General features: G+C 43.7%; 1 protein-coding gene across 7 annotated transcripts in view; it reads left to right on the top strand.

Annotated features, from left to right (window-relative positions):
• ZC3H12C (zinc finger CCCH-type containing 12C) overlaps positions 1-21,231 on the top strand; it is a 48,960-nt gene extending 27,729 nt beyond the window's left edge. For all 7 annotated transcript variants that reach the window (XM_081199351.1, XM_081199350.1, XM_081199352.1 and 4 more), the window contains 5 exons: positions 195-958; positions 11,617-11,756; positions 12,901-13,135; positions 14,691-14,797; positions 15,413-21,231. In XM_081199351.1, the coding sequence (XP_081055477.1) occupies positions 267-958; positions 11,617-11,756; positions 12,901-13,135; positions 14,691-14,797; positions 15,413-16,809 (2,571 nt within the window). In that variant the 5' untranslated portion in view covers positions 195-266 and the 3' untranslated portion in view covers positions 16,810-21,231. The remainder of the gene's footprint in view (positions 1-194; positions 959-11,616; positions 11,757-12,900; positions 13,136-14,690; positions 14,798-15,412) is intronic.

Here is a 21,231-nt window from a genome sequence, read left to right as displayed (position 1 = left end):
ACAATTTAATATTTGCCTGTGATACAAGTATGTATTGGACCTTTCACAGAGCTGAGTTCCAAATAGATCTCACCAGGAGGTGATTAAAAGAGAGTGATTTGAATCTCCCTTTAGGAAGGCAAAAATCTAAATCTTAAGACAAGTTCCAAATGGAAAGAAAATCCCTAGTTCTAACGTTATTATTTCTTCTTTAGGAATACAGGATACTTTATATCCCGGAATACAGGAAAACCAACAAAGTGGAGTCAAGTACATGCAGCAGCTTCATGGGCTTGAAGGATCACCTGAGGCATGACCTAGGCCACCTCTATGAGGACAGCACTGAGACTCAAATAAGTGCCATTGCACCTTGGTCAATGGTAGAGAAACCAACCATGGATAAAGTTAACTCTAGGAAGGAGGATACTAACAAGGAGACTTCTGAAGAAACTGGAAGCTCCAGTTGTGATTCTGAGGAGAGCACAAATTCCGATAATGAATTGGAACGACCAGCTATAATTGGACCAGAATCATGCTTCTTACCTAAGACTCACAGACCACTGTGCAGGTCTCCTTGTTTAGAACCGCATATATTAAAGCGCAATGAAATCTTGCAAGACCTTAAGCTGGAGGAAGCTCAGATAGGGTCTAAAGAACTGAAGAAACCTCCTGACGTGGTGAAAGAGTATCAAACCAAACTGGAGTTTGCACTTAAGTTAGGTTATTCTGAGGAACAGGTTCAACTTGTCCTGAATAAGCTTGGTACTGATGCTTTAATCAATGATATATTGGGAGAACTTGTCAAACTTGGAAATAAAACTGAGACGGATCAGAGTGTAAGTAACATTAACGCTAGCATAATGCGAGAAGCATATTCTGTTGAGTCTCAGAGATCTGACTCCCCGCTTCCGGAAGATGTGCCAGTGGATGGTGATAACCTCAGACCTATAGTTATTGATGGCAGCAATGTGGCAATGAGGTATGTTACAGTGGAGTGATAGCCGTTGTCTTTTGGGGTTTGAGTTGTAACAGGTGAGCATATTACTGCCCTTCTGTTACTCGTGACGTTACATGATCAGGGATAATCAATGTGATGCTTTCCAAATGGTGTTGGATTACAGTTCCCCTCATCCCAGACGATCAGCCATGCTAACCAGGATTGATGGGAGTTGGTGCTCTGACAAACGCGGATCCCTTCTTCCAGCTCTGATTCCAACATCTGCACTGCTTTGGCCACCCCTGCATATAGGTAGACTGCCAGCCTAGCAGTTTGAAAGCACACTAGTGCAAGTAGATAAATAGGTACCACTGTGGCAGGAAGGTAAATGATGTTTCCATGCGCTCTGGCTTCCATCACGGTGTTCCATTGCACCAGAAGCGTTGAGTCATGCTCGCCACATGACCCAGAAAGCTGTCTGTGGACAAATACCGGCTCCCTCAGCCTGAAAGCGAGATGAGCACCACACCCCATAGTCGCCTTTGATTGAACTTAACCGTCCAGGGGTCCTTTGCCTTTTTTACTTTTATCTATAGGTAGAGTATAATCTACTCAAAATAGTTCCCCCATCAAGTAAGAAACAAACAGAATAGTAAGCAGACATTTACATTGCTAAATCGCAATATGCACCATTACTTCATGAACTTGAGCTACAACCTGTTAAAAAGAGTTTAAAATTCCAACGATAAAACTTGCTGAAAAATATGAGAGGTTATTGAGTCCTTCATCAACTTCAGTGTCACAGTAGCAAACAAAAGCTTGGTGTAAAGCATAGTATTAGCAGTGCACAGGAGACATCCTCAAACATTTAGACCATACACACGTTCTGTAGAAGGGAAAAATATAAATTTCATTACTGTTATCACACAAGATTAGTCCAAAAACACAAAAGTAGCAATAAAACTCAATCCTATACTCATTTTGGGGGGGAAACCTACCTCCTAAACTACCAAGGGCCTCTAAAACATTCACAAGACTTAGACTGCAATCATTTTCTCACTTACCTGGGAGCAGGCCCCATTTAATTCAGCGCAACTTACTTCTGGGTGGACATGTATAGAGTTGCACTGTGAAAAATGCCTGAATGGTTAATGGCTGGAGATATATACCACTTGAGAAAGCATAAGGAAAGCTATATTTCACTATAGAGAGTAGGCATTCTCTCGGAGATGGTTATTTTGAATCCCCCTTGTGTTGGAAAGCCGTACATGAGAGCTTTCTTTGCCTTTCCATGCAAAAGTGTATTCAGAACTGAGGAAGAGATTCCCTTGGTTTCAACATTAGAACTCTTGGGCATTCAATGAAGCTGACTGTTGGACAACTTAAGGCAGATAAAATTGTGTACTTCTGTACACAGTGCACCTTAAGCTATGAAGTAGCTCTCAACTCAAATGCTTTAAAAGAGGAGTAGGCAAATTCAAAGAGGGCAGTGCTATTCGCTATCAACATTTACTAGCCACAATGGCTATGTTCTGCCTCCACCGTCTGCGGCAATATGTCTCTTAATACAAGTTTGGAAATTGCAGTTGGGTGTAGGGCCGTTTCACTCATGTCCAGCTTTGCAGACTTCCCACAGGCAGCTGGTTGGCCCCTCTGAGAACAGGAGGCTGAGCAAAATGGGCCATTTGCTTGATTCAGCAGACTTGTCTCACGTTCCGTGTGGGGTTTTCTGTATTTTAACAGGGAGAGCAGAAATTTAATAGAATGAAAACCGAACTAAGATTCTTTGCATGCACAAGATTATCCAAAGTAATGGCAGATATTCAGTAGGGACGCGGGTGGCGCTGTGGGTTAAACCACAGAGCCTCGGACTTGCCAATCAGAAGGTCGGCGGTTCGAATCCCCACGACGGGGTGAGCTCCCGTTGCTCGGTCCCTGCTCCTGCCAACCTAGCAATTCGGAAGCACGTCAAAGTGCAAGTAGATAAATAGGTACCACTCCAGTGGGAAGGTAAATGGTGTTTCCGTGCGCTGCTCTGGTTCGCCAGAAGCGGCTTAGTCATGCTGGCCACATGACCCGGAAGCTGAACGCCGGCTCCCTCGGCCAATAAAGTGAGATGAGCACTGCAATCCCCGAGTCGGCCACGACTGGACCTAATGGTCAGGGGTCCGTTTACCTTTTTAACAGTACTGCAAGGGCGAATACAGAAGGGAAAATGTACGTGCGCACGTATAAATATTGAGCTAACCATGTTGGCTCAACAAAGCTCCTTATACCACTATTGGGATGTGCAAAACAGAATGTGAAATGTCAGGAAATACGATGATAGGATGATAGATGAATATAGCAGATCCAATTTATACATCACAAAAGTGTCCCCAGTCTGTTTTTATGACATATAATGTATTCAAAGTATTATATTAGACTGTACTGAACTAATCACTTGTGACTGTTTCCATATTCTTCTTGGATTTTATTTGGCGTTTAAAAGCTCAGCAGAGATGAGTTTGGTGCAGACTTCCTGCAGGGAGAGCATGCTTGACAATCAAACTGAGATTCTGACTTGGTAAAATGGGAAAGCTACATCTATTACTGGCAAATATGTGGTTGATAGGAAACATCCCCAGTTCCTTGTAACTAAGGTGGAGATGGCTTGAGCTCTGCTTGCTCTTGCAGCTCAGGTGAAGAGAGATTTGAGAGTGTATTCTGTCTTGAGGGAGGCATGAAGGAAAAGAGGCAGTGAGGTCAGGTCAGCAGCTGCAAGTCTCACACTGAAGGAACATCAAGAGGTTAGGAAAGGAGGACAGCTTAGGAAACTTGGAGAGTTCCCAAGCAGGTGTATTGGCCTACAGCTCTTCTCATAGTAATTTTGTCCCATAATACACTGGTAGATATAGACATTATGCAGAAGCATATTGTGTTTTAGAATCCAAATGTTCAGACACCAACTCCTGGTTTCATATATGTCGTTCCCCCCAGCACCTGTGGTGCTTAATTCAGGTTTCTTCACCCTGTAGCATGGCAACCTTGACTATGCACAGTTCCCTAAGGAATTCCAGGATCTGGTAGATGAAGCAGAATGTTAATTGACACTCTTTCTGAAAAGCTACGTACTATATATAACTAGAAAACTTCACTCCCCACCACCACCAAATTGATCTAGCCTGCCTCTTAATTTATTGGAACGGCTCAAAGAACCACTAATGAAATACTGGATGGCATCCACTGGTGGATTTGCCCAGATGGAAAGTGCTTTGGCAAGTTGGGGCACCCAGTTTTCACCGCTCCCACCTACCTGCTGTAACTCTCCACTGTGACCCTCCTGCTATGTTCTGGAGTATCCTTTTCCAACTTGGTCCTTTTCAGATGCCTGGATTACAATCTCCCTTATCTGATGATCCGCCATACTGGAGCCAAGACTGATGGAAGCTGTAAGCTAAAACATCTGAGGGCAGCATGTTGGGAAAAGCTGTTTGGCATTCTACCCCCACCCCCGAAACAGCCTTGGGAGGGGGGCGTAACTAGTTGAGGCGAATTGGCATAAATTGGGTACTCCAACATGCAGAACCACTCCCGAATATACCGTATTTTGCGCCCCATAAGACGCTCCGGCCCATAAGACGCACCTAGTTTTTTGGGGGGGAAATAAAGGGAAAAAATTATTTTCCCCCCCCCAGGCGCGGGGCTGGGGCAGCCCGAGCTTCCCCCGACCCCAGCCCCCAAACAGGCAGCTCTCTGCAAGCCGTGGGAGCCCAGCGGTGGTTCCCGCTGCTTGAGGAGAGATCCGCGAAGCCTGCACGTGCTGGGATCAGCGCTTGCAGGCTTCGGGATGCCTGCAACTCTCCCCAAGCAGTGGGAACGTTCCCGCTGCTTGGGGAGAGATCCGCGAAGCCTGCGCGTGCTGGGATCAGTGCTTGCAGGCTTCGGGATGCCTGCAACTCTCCCCAAGCAGTGGGAACGTTCCCGCTGCTTGGGGAGAGATCCGCGAAGCCTGCGCGTGCTGGGATCAGCGCGCGCAGGCTTCGGGATGCCTGCAACTCTCCCCAAGCAGTGGGAACGTTCCCGCTGCTTGGGGAGAGATCCGCGAAGCCTGCACGTGCTGGGATCAGCGCGCGCAGGCTTCGGGATGCCTGCAACTCTCCCCAAGCAGTGGGAACGTTCCTGCTGCTTGGGGAGAGATCCGCGAAGCCTGCACGTGCTGGGATCAGCGCTTGCAGGCTTCGGGATGCCTGCAACTCTCCCCAAGCAGTGGGAACGTTCCCGCTGCTTGGGGAGAGATCCGCGAAGCCTGCACGTGCTGGGATCAGCGCTTGCAGGCTTCGGGATGCCGGCAACTCTCCCCAAGCAGTGGGAACGTTCCCGCTGCTTGGGGAGAGATCCGCGAAGCCTGCACGTGCTGGGATCAGCGCGCGCAGGCTTCGGGATGCCTGCAACTCTCCCCAAGCAGTGGGAACGTTCCCGCTGCTTGGGGAGAGATCCGCGAAGCCTGCACGTGCTGGGATCAGCGCTTGCAGGCTTCGGGATGCCTGCAACTCTCCCCAAGCAGTGGGAACGTTCCCGCTGCTTGGGGAGAGATCCGCGAAGCCTGCACGTGCTGGGATCAGCGCTTGCAGGCTTCGGGATGCCTGCAACTCTCCCCAAGCAGTGGGAACGTTCCCGCTGCTTGGGGAGAGATCCGCGAAGCCTGCACGTGCTGGGATCAGCGCTTGCAGGCTTCGGGATGCCGGCAACTCTCCCCAAGCAGTGGGAACGTTCCCGCTGCTTGAGGAGAGGTCCGCGAAGCCTGGAGAGCGAGAGGGGTTGGTGCGCACCTACCGCTCTCGCTCTCCAGGCTTCAGCGAAAGCCTGCATTCGCCCCATAAGACGCACCCACATTTCCCCTTCATTTTTGGAGGGGAAAAAGTGCGTCTTATAGGGCGAAAAATACGGTAACCCAATATCTTTTATCTGCTAAAAGGACAATTTTATGTGAATTGAATGTATAGTTGACATTTAGCCGGAATGCTGAAGCTGATACAACCAAATTATTTTTTTAGTAAGCCCTGTAGTAAGGATAAAGAACTGATCTTAAGATCCTAGTGAAGGTAATTGCAGACTCCCCACTGCCTTTAATGGAATCAGGCTTTCGTTGAGCTGACCTTATAGCTGCCTTCGGAGTACTGAACCACGCTAAGCTTGTTTTTAAAAGTACATCCAATTATGTCAAGTGACATGTTCCCATTTCCAAGAAGCTGCTGGTGGCTAAAGTAATCGACTTTTACATCCCCATGACATTTGTTTTCCTAGCTCAGGGTACAAAGAAGGGCCTTTTGTTCCCATTGCTGCCAAAAGAATAACTCCCCGCCCCCCGCCCAAATAATCGTGACTTTGCCATAACATCTCATAGGTACAAGTCATGGGGGAAACACAGATATAAAATCAGTGGCAATATATTTCAGAGCTAAGCTGCTCGCCGTTCAGGTATACTTTCTCTTTACAGCTGCAGATGACTGACACTTAATTGCATGAATTCAAAGTAATTGTGCATTTTGCTGGATACAAAGAACGAGGGTGACTCATCACTGATGTGATTTTTGCAAGAGCCTTGACTTCAGTTCCAGCTCTAAGCCAGCAAGGCTTTTCAGCAGTGATTCTCAAACTTCTCCCTCCGAGCCGCGCTTTCAGAATAACAATATGCTCGCCCCACACCAAATTTCTTATTGATAAGAAATACACTGGAAAACAAAAAAGAAACAATTCCTTGCAGTGCTTGATTGGTAACATAGAACACAACTGCTTTATAATGTGATCTAGAAAGTATAAAACAATGCAGCTACAATATTCATTCCAAAAATAAAATTATAAACAAGCCTCTTGTGTCCCTTAAGTATGCACACAAACTCAAATGAGAGGCGTGAGCTTGCTTTTGCCAGGTAATCTCATTTATATTAGGCCTAATTTGAAACAAACAAATTCACCTCATCAACACAAAGGAGCCTTTCTCTTTTCTGATCTTTCATATTTGTCAAGAGTTGAAAATCCTTGTTCACAACAACATGGCATGGAGAACTGTAGAAGAATAGTCAAGATATTCTCCAGCACTCTGTTGAAAGATGATTCTGGATCACAGCTAGGATTGTCCTCAATATCGCTTGATGCTTTTGCTCTCATTTTGAAAAGTCTACAAATAAAAAAAAACCATGTTGGTAATACATGGTAATACAGTACTACACTGAAATAGGGACGCGGGTGGTGCTGTGGGTTAAATCACAGAGCCTAGGACTTGCCGATCAGAAGGTCGGTGGTTCGACTCCAGGTGACGGGGTGAGCTCCCATTGCTTGGTCCCTGCTCCTGCCAACCTAGCAGTTCGAAAGCACATCAAAGTGCAAGTAGATAAATAGGTACAGTGGTGCCCCGCAAGACGAAAAACTCGCTAGACGAAAGGGTTTTGCGGTTTTTGAGCTGCTTCGCAAGACGAATTTCCCTATGGGCTTGCTTCGCAAGACGAGAACGTCTTAACACCCTTAATACAGTTGCGACTTGACTTCGAGGAGCAACTCATAGAACGCGGTGTGGTAGCCTTTTTTGAGGTTTTTGGCGATTTTTGAAGCTTTTCCAAAACTTTTCTGACACCGTGCTTCGCAAGATGAAAAATTCACTAGACGAAAAAACTCGCGGAACGAATTAATTTCGTCTTGCGAGGCACCACTGGCGGGAAGGTAAATGGAGTTTCCGTGCACTGCTCTGGTTTGCCAGAAGCGGCTTAGTCATGCTGGCCACATGACCCGGAAGCTGTACGCCGGCTCCCTCGGCCAATAAAGCGAGATGAGTGCCACAACCCCAGAGTCGTCCATGACTGGACCTAATGGTCAGGGGTCCCTTTACCTTTACTACACTGAAATGTTCAAACGTTTCTTTGGTTGTCCATGAATCTTCCTGCCACACCCGTGTGGCTCCCCATGTCCTTAGACAACCACTGTTTTACAGTCATAATACTGTATCAATCAGATTAGGTTTTGTACTTTATGAAAGCTAGAACTAAGTAGCGGGTTTTAAAAAGGAAACGTAGGACCAAAACTCACTATGCAGCCTTTACAGGAATAGTGCATTCATTTCAAAGTATGTGGACTTTGTTTTGGGTTATGCCCTATGTTTTCTGAAGGAATGGTTTTGGTTCCATGGGTGTTACAATGAAGCATTTTTAAGAAGGGTTTAGAATTAATTCGGGTGGTAGTCAACTAAATTTTACTCAAGAGTAAACCCATTGAAATTAATGAACGTGACTAAGTCCATTAAATTCAGTGGGTGTACCCTGAGTAAAGTGGAACACCCTTTATAATTACCATATAAATCAAATCAGCACCTTTAAACCTGAAGCAACTATAAAACCCAAAAGAAAATTCACAGCAAAGTGAAAATCCAAAAAATAGTGGATCTGAATAAAGTTTTTTTTGTAATAAATTATTGGTGTTTGCCAATGGGAATGGAGTAATTGGTAGGCTTCTCTGGTGTGCAGATGATATAGTTGCTTCATGTATTCTAGCACAGAACTATCTGATGATTCCTTGAAAATAAAACTTCCCCTTCAAATGATAAAAAAGCCAGCTTGGTCCCTTATTCTTTGGAGTTTGGCGAAGTCTTGCATAGTTGATATTGCTTGAACTCCTCCCAAATGAGAACTTTATGGTCAATATAAAGTAGACATATATTAGCACATATTGGGATGATCATAGACTGCATTTCAGAACAGATCTTTTAGGATTTTAAGCTGTACCTTTCTAACTACTTTGGATGGGTGCTTTAAAGTTAGCACACATCCCAGCTTTTTTCTGATCCCATAATTTTAATGGGAAGTTTCCTTTTGAAGAGCCTGGGTAGCATGAATAACATTTGAGATATCCTGCTAGCAGTTATTAGCAATTGGCTTGCTGAGTTCTCTTTTCTGATATGTTGGTTGAAAGGAATAAACTTACAAAGGGAGTAAAACAACATCCCTGTTCTGTGTACACTAAAGATGTTTCCAAACTTAAAGCATGGTTGCTTTTGGGAATGTATTGTTGGTGTTGTCTTGATAAATAACTTTTTATATACTTCTGACTTTTTCTAATGATGTGTGGCCCCCACATCAAGGAACCCAGTCCTGCCGCTCTTCCCGATTTCAGAATTTGTATGTGTGGACTGGAAAGTGACTTCAACAAGAGAGATCATTTAAACTGATGTGTCATTAAACTAGAAAGAAGAAATTAACTGAAGCCTGAGTAAATACTTTGTAAGGGAACAGAGCGCTTATGCCACCTTCTTCTTCTTCTTCTTCTTCTTCTTCTTCTTCTTCTTCTTCTTCTTCTTCTTCGGCGATCACTTGTAGCCGAGTAAGATTGTCTTCCATATACTGGCTGAATGTTGTCTTAAAAAGGAATTCTGTGTATTACATCCTGCTATTTTTTCCAAAACACCCAAATCCGTAAGAACCTCTGTTTGCAAGGATGCTTCTCACATTCACTTTCCAAGGATAGAAGTGTGCTTCTGGTAAGCATGGCTGTTTCTGAAGAAGTATATGAAATATTGGAGTTGTGAAGTGCACACCTGCTTCAAAGAGGAGCTGTTCTGAGGTATGCGAGTCTTCTCTCAGAAACATGCACAGGTAGTATATATTCCATTATTTGCTCTTTGAGCTGTCCAAAGACATATAAGCAACTCTTGAAAATGCCACCTTTACTATTTTTGTGGGAACACAGGGACTATTTCTGCATCTAGCTCAATATTGGCTGGCAATGGTTCTGCAGGATTTCAGACAAGAGACTCTGTTATGTACTGAGTTGAATAGGATCCAAAATGCAGCAGTCTGATTGGTCCTAGAACAATAGGATTCAGAACTCTCGACTCCAAGTATATTTCAGTCTCCAAGCCCTGTCTGAAGCCACTGGACCCTGGGCCTTTCCTCATTCAAAGTGTGTTCTGTACCAGTGAGCTGCAGCCCTTTCTCTTAACTTGTTAAGGCCTGCTCCTTGACTTCTGGTGCTGAGGGGAAAGCCACACTCTTCCTTGAGGGAGGTGAAGGATGGCAGCCGGGTCACGGAAAGACTCTTGTAAATATTTCGTCCCTGGAAATGAGGAATGATCCTGTTGGGATATGAACTGCCAATGAGCTGGCTCTGGAAAAAAGACCACCAAGATGTTAGTATTCATTTATTTACTATTAATCACATTTCTACCCCATCTTTCCTTCCAAGGAGCTCAAGGTGATACACATTGTTCTCCTCCCTGTTTTTATCCTTGCATCAGCCCTATGAGGTAGGTTAGGCTGAGAGGCAGTGATTGGCCCAAGGTCACCCTGTGAGCTTGGTGGCCAAGTGAGGATTCAAACCCTGGTCTGGCAGGTCCTAGTCCAACACTCTAACCACTACACTGCCCTGGCTCTCTTTCGTACTAGCAAGGCATTTCCCCCCCCCCCAAGGGCACAGTATTCTCCCAAGGGCAACCCATAACCCACTTATAAATGGCTCTAATATAGCTGTACCCCAGGTTTTATTAGGACAAACTTGCATAATCGCTTGGAAGTATCCAAACCAGATTTTAGCCATATTGAAATATGTGATCATAGAGGAATATCCTGATAAAACTGTTGCAGGGGTTTGCAGCTACACAGCATTTCTGCCCTTTCTGTGAGAGTTGCCACCGACCACGTCACCTTGGTAATTGCAGGTCGTGGCTGCAGTTCACAAAAGCTATGGCTGTACCGTGAGGTAAATGTAACTTTGTGCAACACTCAGATGTCATCTTTTCAGATTTGAATATTGAGGACATAAGATCAAAATAAAATTTATTGGATTCTAATAAATATAGTTTGTTCTGCAAGCATATGTATGTTCCTGACCGCCGCCGGACTCCCTGCTTTCTGTTTTAATTCCAAGTTGGTGCAGCTGTGTGAGAGGAACTCGCGCGTGTGTGGCTTGGTTTGCTCTCTTTCTGAGTTGTTACCAGCTGGTGTGAAATAGGCTTCATGTTTCTGGTTTAACATGAGAGGTAAATGTGTCCCATTTTCAGATATCTGTGGCTAGTCAAGGTGACTTGGGCTCTGCATACGCTGACATTCAGAGCTTTAGTATCTGTTGTGTAAGCAGCATAGTCTTTATTAGATAATTGAGCTGCTTTTTGGGGAGACACATTTTCCAGGTACTTTGAAATGAAAAGGCCAGTTGTTACGGGTTAATATTATTGGCTGTGCAGTATGTACACTACTTATTGTTTACAAGCCATTCAGCTGTCTTGTACAGGTTCGATACAGCTTGTGGCTGGGTTACTTGAGAGACCCACCTTATCCTTTAAGTATCCAAGAGGTCACTGCTTTGGGCAGGAGAGTCCTCCACAGCATCTTGGAGCAGGAACTGCATTGTGGCTGCCCCTGCTTTCTTCCAACAGATACAAAATGCAGCCACTGTTTATAGTTTCCAGAAGCAACTGGAAACATTTTTGTTTCATCAGGCTTTTCCATCTGGACGTTCTATGCCTTGGGTGGTTATTTATACAGTTCTTAAACCTATTTTTAGCTGGTGTTATTGTATGATTGCAAATCCCCTTGGGACTTAAGCAAAAGGCAATTCGTAAATTAATAAAACAAACATAATAATCCCATGTATTTGGTATATTCCATTCATATTCATATGGAAAAAGTGAAGGTTGTAATACAGGAGGACGGTGATTTTGGGGATGTTTATTTCAGCCATGGAAACAAAGAAGTATTCTCTTGTCGGGGGATCAAACTGGCGGTGGACTGGTTTTTGGAAAGAGGCCACAAAGATGTCACGGTGTTTGTGCCGGCATGGAGGAAGGAACAGTCCCGACCGGATGCTCTCATCACAGGTATACTTTGCTCTGCCTTCAGCAGCTTGATTTGAAAAGGTTTGCTGGTCAACCAACTTTTACTCAGAGTAGACTAACCATTAATTTCAGTGAGTCTGCTCTGAATAAAAGTTGAGTGCAACGCTGTGGGACTCCAGAGTGCACAGTATTTTGCATGGAATACACATCAGGCTGGCCTCATACATTTTGCCATAGAGCTGTGAGTTATAATCCAGACACCATATGAAATAATATCACTACCTTGCTTCTGATCCTGCGATTTGCCTCCCTGCTAAAGTACTGCGAGGCTAATAAATAAACATGTAAAGTGGCCAATAATTCATTCTCCTTATGGCTGTAACATATTGCTTGTACAGAGAAAAATTCATATGAATGAGTCTGTGCAGGGTTGTAGAGCCTCTCAAAAGCTGCTTGTTAATTATGTAAGGCCCTTGCACTGAAACCTTGTCCAAGTCCTTTTGAACATTTTTCAGAGTTGGGCCATCTTATTTTCAGTTTGCTTCCAAAGTTTGAATGAAAAGCCTTATATTCTAGTCCTAGGATTCTATTCTGTTTCTTGTATTTGAGTTTCATTAAATCATGATTATGAATCATAAATCCTTGGAAAAGGGTATGCACATAATGCCAATACATTTTAGACTCCTCCCTTTAACACTCAGTATACACAAGGTGAGCAAAGATTCTTTAGCATGCATTTTTCTGGGAAGATTGTATTATTGGGAGAGGGAAGATGCTGAAATCCTGATTTTGATAGACATTTGGTTTAAAAACATAGCTTGTGCTTAATTATATGTTTTAAAAACATAGCTTGTGCTTAATTATATTTTAAATGGGAAACTTTTTTCTGTTCTTCTGTTAAGTATCTTTGAAATCAAGAACCCCTGTTTAATATGTGTTACTAGAATTAACTTCAGTATTCCTTGCTCCTAAGTGTAAGCATGACTGTAGATCCTGGCAAATGTAATTTATGTTTATATATTTTTAATGTGTTGCTGAATATTAGTCATCTTCTTCCAGCAGACTCAGAAGTGCTTTTGTTAAGTCATTCTTCTCTGAACATCTGCTCTCTTGTAACAGAGCTCAGTTGTAGGCCGAATAAAGCATTGACCTCAGTGCTCTGCTTTCCTCCCTTTACTATAACTAGACCAAGAAATCCTGCGTAAATTAGAGAAAGAGAAAATTTTGGTGTTCACCCCATCCCGCCGTGTTCAGGGGAGAAGGGTGGTGTGCTATGACGACCGGTTCATAGTGAAGTTGGCCTTTGAGTCGGATGGCATAATTGTGTCAAACGATAACTACAGGGATCTTGCAAATGAAAAGCCAGAATGGAAGAAGTTCATTGATGAACGGCTGCTGATGTATTCATTTGTAAATGACAAGTAAGTTGTAGTTTTTTTATTTAAAAAAATCTTGCTGGAAAATAATTGACCTCAGGACTTGGAGCATATACTGGATTTTATAGGCATACATGCACACCTGGTAACATTTCTGCACATGCAATAAGCTTAATGGATCTTGTGCTTTGGTGGTGGTCAGCTTTTTCCAATAATAAAAATGCAGCCTGCTCTCCTTTCATGCAGAGCATTGATGAGACCCCTGTCCCACTGAAAATTTCTGTAGCTACATATAGAGTTGCAGCTCTAATCTTTCTTCACCTATTCCAATTCAAATCACTTCTTTACTGTGGTATGAGCAAGTGGTCTTTTGATACATGAACCAAAGCAGCCCTTTTCCCCCTGGCAAATAGTTGCATTCATGTATTCAACAAGGGACACGGGTGGCACTGTGGGTTCAACCACAGAGCCTAGGACTTGCCGATCAGAAGGTCGGCGGTTCGAATCCCCGCGATGGGGTAAGTTCCCATTGCTCGGTCCCTGCTCCTGCCAACTTAGCAGTTTGAAAGCACGTCAAAGTGCAAGTAGATAAATAGGTACCGCTCCAGCGGGAAGGTAAACAGCGTTTCCGTGCGCTGCTCTGGTTTGCCAGAAGCGGCTTAGTCATGCTGGCCACATGACCCGGAAGCTGTACACCGGCTCCCTTGGCCAGTAAAGCGAGATGAGCGCCGCAACCCCAGAGTCAGCCACGACTGGACCTAATGGTCAGATGTCCCTTTACCCTTTACTTTTATTCAACGATTACCTGCTCAGAACAGACCCGTTGAAATTAATGAACGTAACTACACTAGGTCCATTAATTTCAATGGGTCTACAGTGTAAATGTTAGTTTTATGACTCTATGTTCATGGCTGCTTCTAAAACAAAGATAGGATCAATGTCTTAGAACACCCTTTGCCAGCCTCGCCCTCCAGACCAAAAAATGTGGACTGCACCAAGTTAGCAAAGGCTGTCTTGGAAAACAATTTCTCAAACTGATGAGACCTTTTCTCCTTCTGAGGCTTCATGAATGTAGGTTGCTATGACATTCGACTCAAGTACTGCTTCCTCTGTTTTAAAGATTTCTAAATAGTGCTGACTGGTTAGGTTTTTTAAGTAACCTTAACATTTGACATTTGGTTTGAAAACTAACCGTTTGAAAAGTCTTCTGCGTAGAGATCCACAAGCTGGAGCTGAGTTTAAGGGGGAAATATGTAATGCTATGACGCTAGCAGCTAGAGTAGCCTGGCTTTGTGAATTAATTGAGTGAGGCTAGAGTTTCAGTCTTAAAACATAGTCTTAATCATGTCTACCCGGAAATAAGTCCTATTGAGTTCAGTGTGGCTTACTCCCGGGTAAATTGAGTTAGGATTGCAGCTTTAGTTTACAAGGCTGTTTTGTTTTCCAGAACAATATATGGAATGCATCTGAAATAATCTGGGAATACTTAATATCCTATTTAGAAATAGAAAGTGGTATTCTTTTCAGATGTTAAGACCGAGAATGTGGGTTACTGAATGCCTTGTTCATTTAATTATTAAATATGTATATATCTTGATAGATTTATGCCTCCTGATGACCCCCTTGGCCGCCATGGCCCAAGCCTGGATAATTTTCTGAGGAAGAAACCTATTGTACCAGAACATAAGAAGCAACCATGTCCATATGGTAACTTTTTTTTCCTTACTAAACACTAATTATATTCTAAGAAACAAGACCCAATTGCTTGTTTGGGTCTGTGTAAAACGTGTCTTTGTAAAACGTTGCTGCAGAATTTTGTTACAACTTCCTTTCAATAATAGGTTCCTGTCCTGTTGGCTTTGCTGAAAGACATTCCCAGAGTTGGAATGCATATTTCTGGAACTGTGGCATTGTGATCATGAGCGTATAATATTCCCCAGACCTAAATTTAAATCCCTGCCTGATCAAGACAACATGAGTTCCTCATTTTGAAAATGGGAGAATAATAGTAGCCTGCAATATAGTGGCTACATAGTTAGAAATCAGAATAATAAACCACAAACAGACCAGCATATGCTTTATGGTGCTGCTGCGAAATTGTGTACATGTGTGTATAAACACACACACTCTGTGTTCAGCTGGTATTATTGATGACACATCTTATCTAACTGCAGAACGTTTAACTATCCTGAAAGCATCCTTGACCTGTGATTCAGTGTTATTTTCAGTCGCTTTTGTCTTCATGCTGGTGTAGAATCACATTATCTCTTTCTCCCCCCCCCCCCACTTGCTCACTTAAATCTCCAAACGTCAAATTTGCAGGGAAGAAATGCACTTATGGACACAAATGCAAATACTACCACCCGGAAAGAGGAAATCAGCCTCAGAGGTCAGTAGCGGACGAGCTTCGCGCCATGTCCAGGAGCACAGCTGCCAAAGCTGCTAGCGAAGGAGGTCTGGTGAAGAGCAACAGCGTCCCTTGCAGCACTAAGATAGATAGCACTTCGGATCTCAAGCGAGCCACTCCAAAGAGGCAGTCGGATCCTAGCATAAGGACTCAGGTCTACCAAGACTTGGAGGAAAAGCTTCCCACCAAAAACAAGTTGGAAACCAGGTCTGTACCTTCCCTAGTTAGTATACCGAACTCTGCTGCTGCAAAACCCCAAAGTCTTGCACCTTTGAGCAACGGCCTTCCCTCCGGAGTTCATTTCTCACCTCAGGATCAAAGAGCGCAGGGGCCGTATCCTCCAGTGTTGATGGCAACCAAAAACCACGGAACGCCAATGCCTTATGAGCAGTATCCCAAATGTGACTCCCCTGTGGACGCCGGCTACTACTCCATGCTGAACGCATACTCCAACCTAAGCATCTCTGGCCCGCGAAGTCCCGAAAGGCGTTTCTCTTTGGACACCGATTACAGGATTAGCTCGGTAGCTTCCGACTGCAGCAGCGAAGGGAGCACCAGCTGCGGCAGTAGCGATTCCTACATGGGCTACAGCGACCGGTCCTACATGAGCTCTCCCGACCCCCAGCTGGAAGAGAACTTGAAGTGCCAGCACATGCACCCCCACGGCCACCTGAGCTCGCAGCCCTTCCTGCAGGGCTACCACGAGACGCTGACCAGGGTGCAGAGCTACAGTCACGAAGAACCAAAGCACCACCACAAATCTCCGCTTCCCTACATGGCGGTCCACCTCCAGCATCCCGCCGTCGGCGCTCGGTCCAGCTGCCCCGGTGATTACCCGGCTCCCCAGAGCTCGCCCCGCTCCAAGGGCAGGCACCTGGGGAGAGCCCTCGTGTCCACCCGAGTAGACAGCATCTCGGACTCGCGTCTGTACGATAATTCCCCGCTGAGGCAACGGAAAACGTACTCCGGCCAAGACGGACTCGGCAGCTGGGACAGGCAAGGCTACGGGGTTGACGCGTACGGCTACCGCCAAACTTACTCCTTGCCCACCAACCCCAGCCAGCCGTGTTATGAGCAGTTTGCCTTCCAAAGCTTGCCTGAGCAGCAGGATCAGCCTTGGCGGATCCCGTACTGCGGGATCCCCCCGGACCCGCCGCGGTACCAGGACAACCGAGAGAAGGTCTACATCAACCTGTGCAACATTTTCCCTCCCGACCTTGTGAGGATCGTCATGAAGAGGAACCCTCACATGACGGACGCTCAGCAACTCGCTGCCGCCATTTTGGTGGAGAAATCTCAGCTCGGTTATTGAGGACATGAGGAAGATGCATCTTTGCGGTGTCTTAATAGTTCCGTTTCAGCTGTAACGCTGAGGGAGGTTTGCTACAATAGCACGTGTGATCTCCTTCTCAGCAAGGAGGTTATATAGTAATCCATTTATGTGAAATAACTGTGCCATGGAATCTGTATGTGCAACCCCGTATGTTGGAAACGGCAGGTTTTAATTTAAATTCTCACTTGGATTTTATTTTTTATTTTTGAAGAATATTTCATGACTGGATAAGAATCCTTCCAGTTTAATATATTATTATATCTGTGGTCTCTTAATAGGTTTCTTTGGTGCATCGGGGGGTTTTATATGCAGCACTTTTTATAACGTCGTTACGTGTTTATTAAATTAATGGGTGTTTTTGTCCTTCAGAGTGCAAAAAAAGTTTTCTTAAAAAAAAAAAAGCTGCAGAAAACTAAAGAGGATTTTATGCACCCAGCAAATGGTTTTTCCCCCAAGCTAAGCTTATTATGAACTTTTTAAAAATTGCAATTAAGTTATTTTATTGTGTGATCTTTTTGCTATAATCATTTTATTTATAGAAAACAAAGGTCTTTTACAGCACTGACTATTTTTTTAAACAATGTTTTGAGTTACCAGTTTTAATGTTGAAATGGGTAACAGTGTATTATTATTAGTACTTTATAGTATGGCACTTTTTTGTTGGTTTTTGGTTTTAAGTGACATTATTTGTTTATCACTGTTAATTTTTGGTGCACGCAAAAGCAATCACTGGTGGAGAAATCTGCCATGATTAATTTATTATGTAGAAGGCAAAAGCCTTAGATGCAGATTTTGAAGATGTTGCGCTCATCCAACTCACACTGTCTAGAATTAGGCTACCAATATATCAGTTTAGGCAACTTATCCACACTTTCATGAGCCAGAAACTGAGATTTGTTTTTGTCGTGTCTCTTGCTCTTCTGATTAATGCACAGGTATACTGGACAAAATGTGTTGGTTTTTTTCATACCTGTTTTTAAATGAAACTAATTGTTCTCAATGCAATTTTTTTTTGTATATAAGATACTGTGTATTTTTCATGCTATTTATCAAGGCTGGCCTGAGAAGGTTTTATGTTGTGTTGACGATATGCAACATTTTTTTTATAAACTGCACTATAGTATAATATAGCATTGTAACTGAGAACAGTCCATCCTTTTTGTAAAATACTGTAGATGTTCTCAAAGTTAGTTTGTCTGGCCTGCTGTATTGTGCAGGCATGGCTCTTTCTGCAAACAACATAGATTTAGAAGCAGACAGAACCGTCTCTTCTAGTATTAGTAAGGGAGATTTCTGGTTTTTAAGTCGTGGGTTCTGCTAGCTCTTCTAAAATGTAATCTTGCATAGATAGAATAGTAGTAGATCTTGCAGGCAGTAACTTATACATAGTGAGCGTAATCTTACACACTAGGATTCCCTGCAGAGTGACCTAATGTGATGTTTCCCTACTTCAGCCTTCAGCAACCTGGCCCCTTCCAGATGTTTTGTACTTCCAGCCCCAGCCAGCACGTCCAAAACATCTGCAAGGCACCATCTTTGCAAAGGCTGCTCTAGTTTATCATCTTATTGCTGATAAACCAGGCGCACAGCTGCAACTTGAAGACCCTCTAGAACCAGAAAGTTACCTTTTACTGTTGATACAAATTGTATCTTTAACTATGATAATTATTTTGATTTATAGATCTAACTTTAAAAAAAAAGGAAAAGGAAAAACCACGCACAAATGTGTAAAGATAATTTTAGACTTTGGGCAACATTTTATTCCTTATTTAAATGAGAGGGGGGAAAACCCCTGTAGATTTCAAATCCTAAACAGTCATATAGGCAATTAGTTGGGTTCTTATTGTAAACAATATTCTCTCTTCCCCACCCACCTATTTAAATATACCTCCTCTTCTTCTTCTTCTTCTTCTTCTTCTTCTTCTTCTTCTTCTTCTTCTTCTCCTCCTCCTCCTCCTCCTCCTCCTCCTCCTCCTCCTCCTCCTCTTAAACCACGTTGAATGAGATCATATATAAAAAAATAATGATAAAATGCTGCCTGAAAAGAATATCCAAGCACCTTTTGAATAGGAAAACATTTTTCACTACTCGTGCAACACCGTGTGTTGCGAGAAGTAGGATTTTGGTATACAGTAAATGCTCCTGCAAAGCATTGTGCTTATAGATGTATCCAATAATCTGAACCATGTTCAGCTACTTTAATTCAGGAACTGTTCTTCTACACAGCTTTCACTGTTGACTAGTGAGACAGGATCTCAGTTCTGTCAATTCAGCTGCCCTCCTCTGGGTACTGTCTTAACACTCCCTCCGTCTCCCCTTGGGGAGAACTTCTTGCCCTGTCTGTTTTCTTCCACTGTTTCTTGTCTATACGGAATGTGTTTTAAATGGAGAGGGTTGTACGCTGCATACTTCTTCCTGCGTAAGCCCTCCATTAAACGAATGTGGTTTGCATCAAAGCAGATCTCGTTCATCGCGGTGGGCTTCCGGTGGACAGTTTCCACATGCATTTTGTGTGTTGTTTATAGCTTATACTGTAACCTTGAACTTGTATTGACTTTCTATATTCCTTCTGAAGTATCGGTGGCTTCCTGACCCAGTGTCTGCAGAATGCAGAACTCCTGTCTTCTGGAATGGCACCATTTCGTATTTATTGTTGGCCGGCTTACCGTATTTTACATGTTTATGTCTGACTGCGGCGTGGAGCCTGATCCTGCACTGTATACTACAATGTGAAGTGAGCGTCCTCCGTGAATGTGTGGTGCAGCTTGTGACTTTTGCTGGGCTGAAGATCCCAGAACTCCTGGAAGCTCTGTTTCAGCATCTTCCTTCAGTGTTGATATCTGGTCTTTTGTTATTGTGGCCTTCCTAGGGCTCCATTAAAAGCTGATGTAAAAAACAAAAACGCACTGTTTTCTGCTGCAAGAACTTTGCATGTGTGCTTTTTTACCTTACAAGGAGCTCCCAGGCTTTGGAGGACTCAAAGCTCCTGTCCTCCGTATGTCCTTTCCCTGAAAGCAAATGGTTGGCCAGGTATATCCACAGCTGTGCCATCTCTGAAGCGGATACTTAACTTGTCTCCGTCGATTTGACTATGACCGGTAGCCAAGCCTTTCTGGATTCAGAAACTGCTTATCTGCTTCTCCAGGGAGCAGCATGTTGTTTTGCACACACCAAAAGAACTGGAGTCATTGGGCAGCTCTTACATGCAGGCAGCAGCACGGCTGCTTCGCATTTTAACCACGTTGCTTTATGCACACCACCTCCTGTGAACCTTGGCTCTTCTAAGTTGCTCTCTTTCTCCTTTGATGTTCCAAAACTCGGGACCCGCAGCCACCCTCCCCCTCCTGGGATGGTTTTCTGTAGAATATATATGGTAATAGTTTGCAGCAACTGTAGGACAACATGGAAAAGGGAAATGCTAGGAAGATGTCAGGTCTGTTTTATGCTGATTTATTGATGCAACTTTTGGGTTGGATCCAAATTTGCACACCAAGTGTAAGTGAAAAAGCATGTCTACTCGTATATGGGGGAAGGGACAACACTGGCAGAGGCATTTTGCTCTTTGGGGAAGGCGTCTTCAGGGGATGGTGATGGAACTGGAAAGCAAGCAGAGCACCCATGTGCAGAGGGTGTTATAACTGTGAAGTTAAAATATGTGATATATGATCTTAGGAGGTCAAATACCTGCTTTGTTTTAATTTATTGCAACATACAGACATTGGTTCGCTCAGTCCAGATTTGAGCTGAGTTTTATGCCATTGTTATCATCACTATTGTTTGGAAGTACTTAACAGAAGGGATGGAAAATTTACCTGGAAACATTTCAGGGTTTTGGCTTTATGGGCAAAATCATGTGTGTGCATGAATGCAATTAAACAGTGTACTTATATCATGCTCAACCACATAGAAACCCCTTTTAGATCTACCTATGATGGCAAGGTTAAACTCCTTGCCATTTTGTGCATGCATCTCATTAACATGTTTGGAACGTCTGGCTATTTTATTTTATTTTTACCTTCTAAAATGACTCCAAAGTTACGAGAGTTTAACTCCTTTTGGTTTTGCGTGTGCGTGTTTAGCAAATTCTGACACTATGAATAGGTCCATGGGCTTCATTTCTGAAAGTGGAGCCCTTCGTTTTCCAGTCCTGCTGTCTTCTCCCAGTCTAAAAGACAGTAGTTTTTCTTTTCAGAAGAAATGAGAATATACACTATGTGAATTTTCAAAATAAGGGGGTTTGTGGCATCTTTGGAGACTGTGGCAATTTCTGCAGCATCCATGATTACACCACCTGGTGAGTTAGCAAGTTTAAATCCTTCCCAAGTCTCTTCTGAGAGACAACACAAAGGTTGTATGTGTTATATTGCATTTTAAGTGTAAATTAAAATGGAACGTGATTAA

The sequence above is a fragment of the Podarcis bocagei genome (assembly GCF_964188305.1).
Source record: "Podarcis bocagei genome assembly, chromosome: 6".
Lineage (NCBI taxonomy): Eukaryota > Metazoa > Chordata > Lepidosauria > Squamata > Lacertidae > Podarcis > Podarcis bocagei.
Note: the sequence above shows the minus strand (reverse complement) of the source record. Positions and strands in the feature narration are given on the sequence as shown.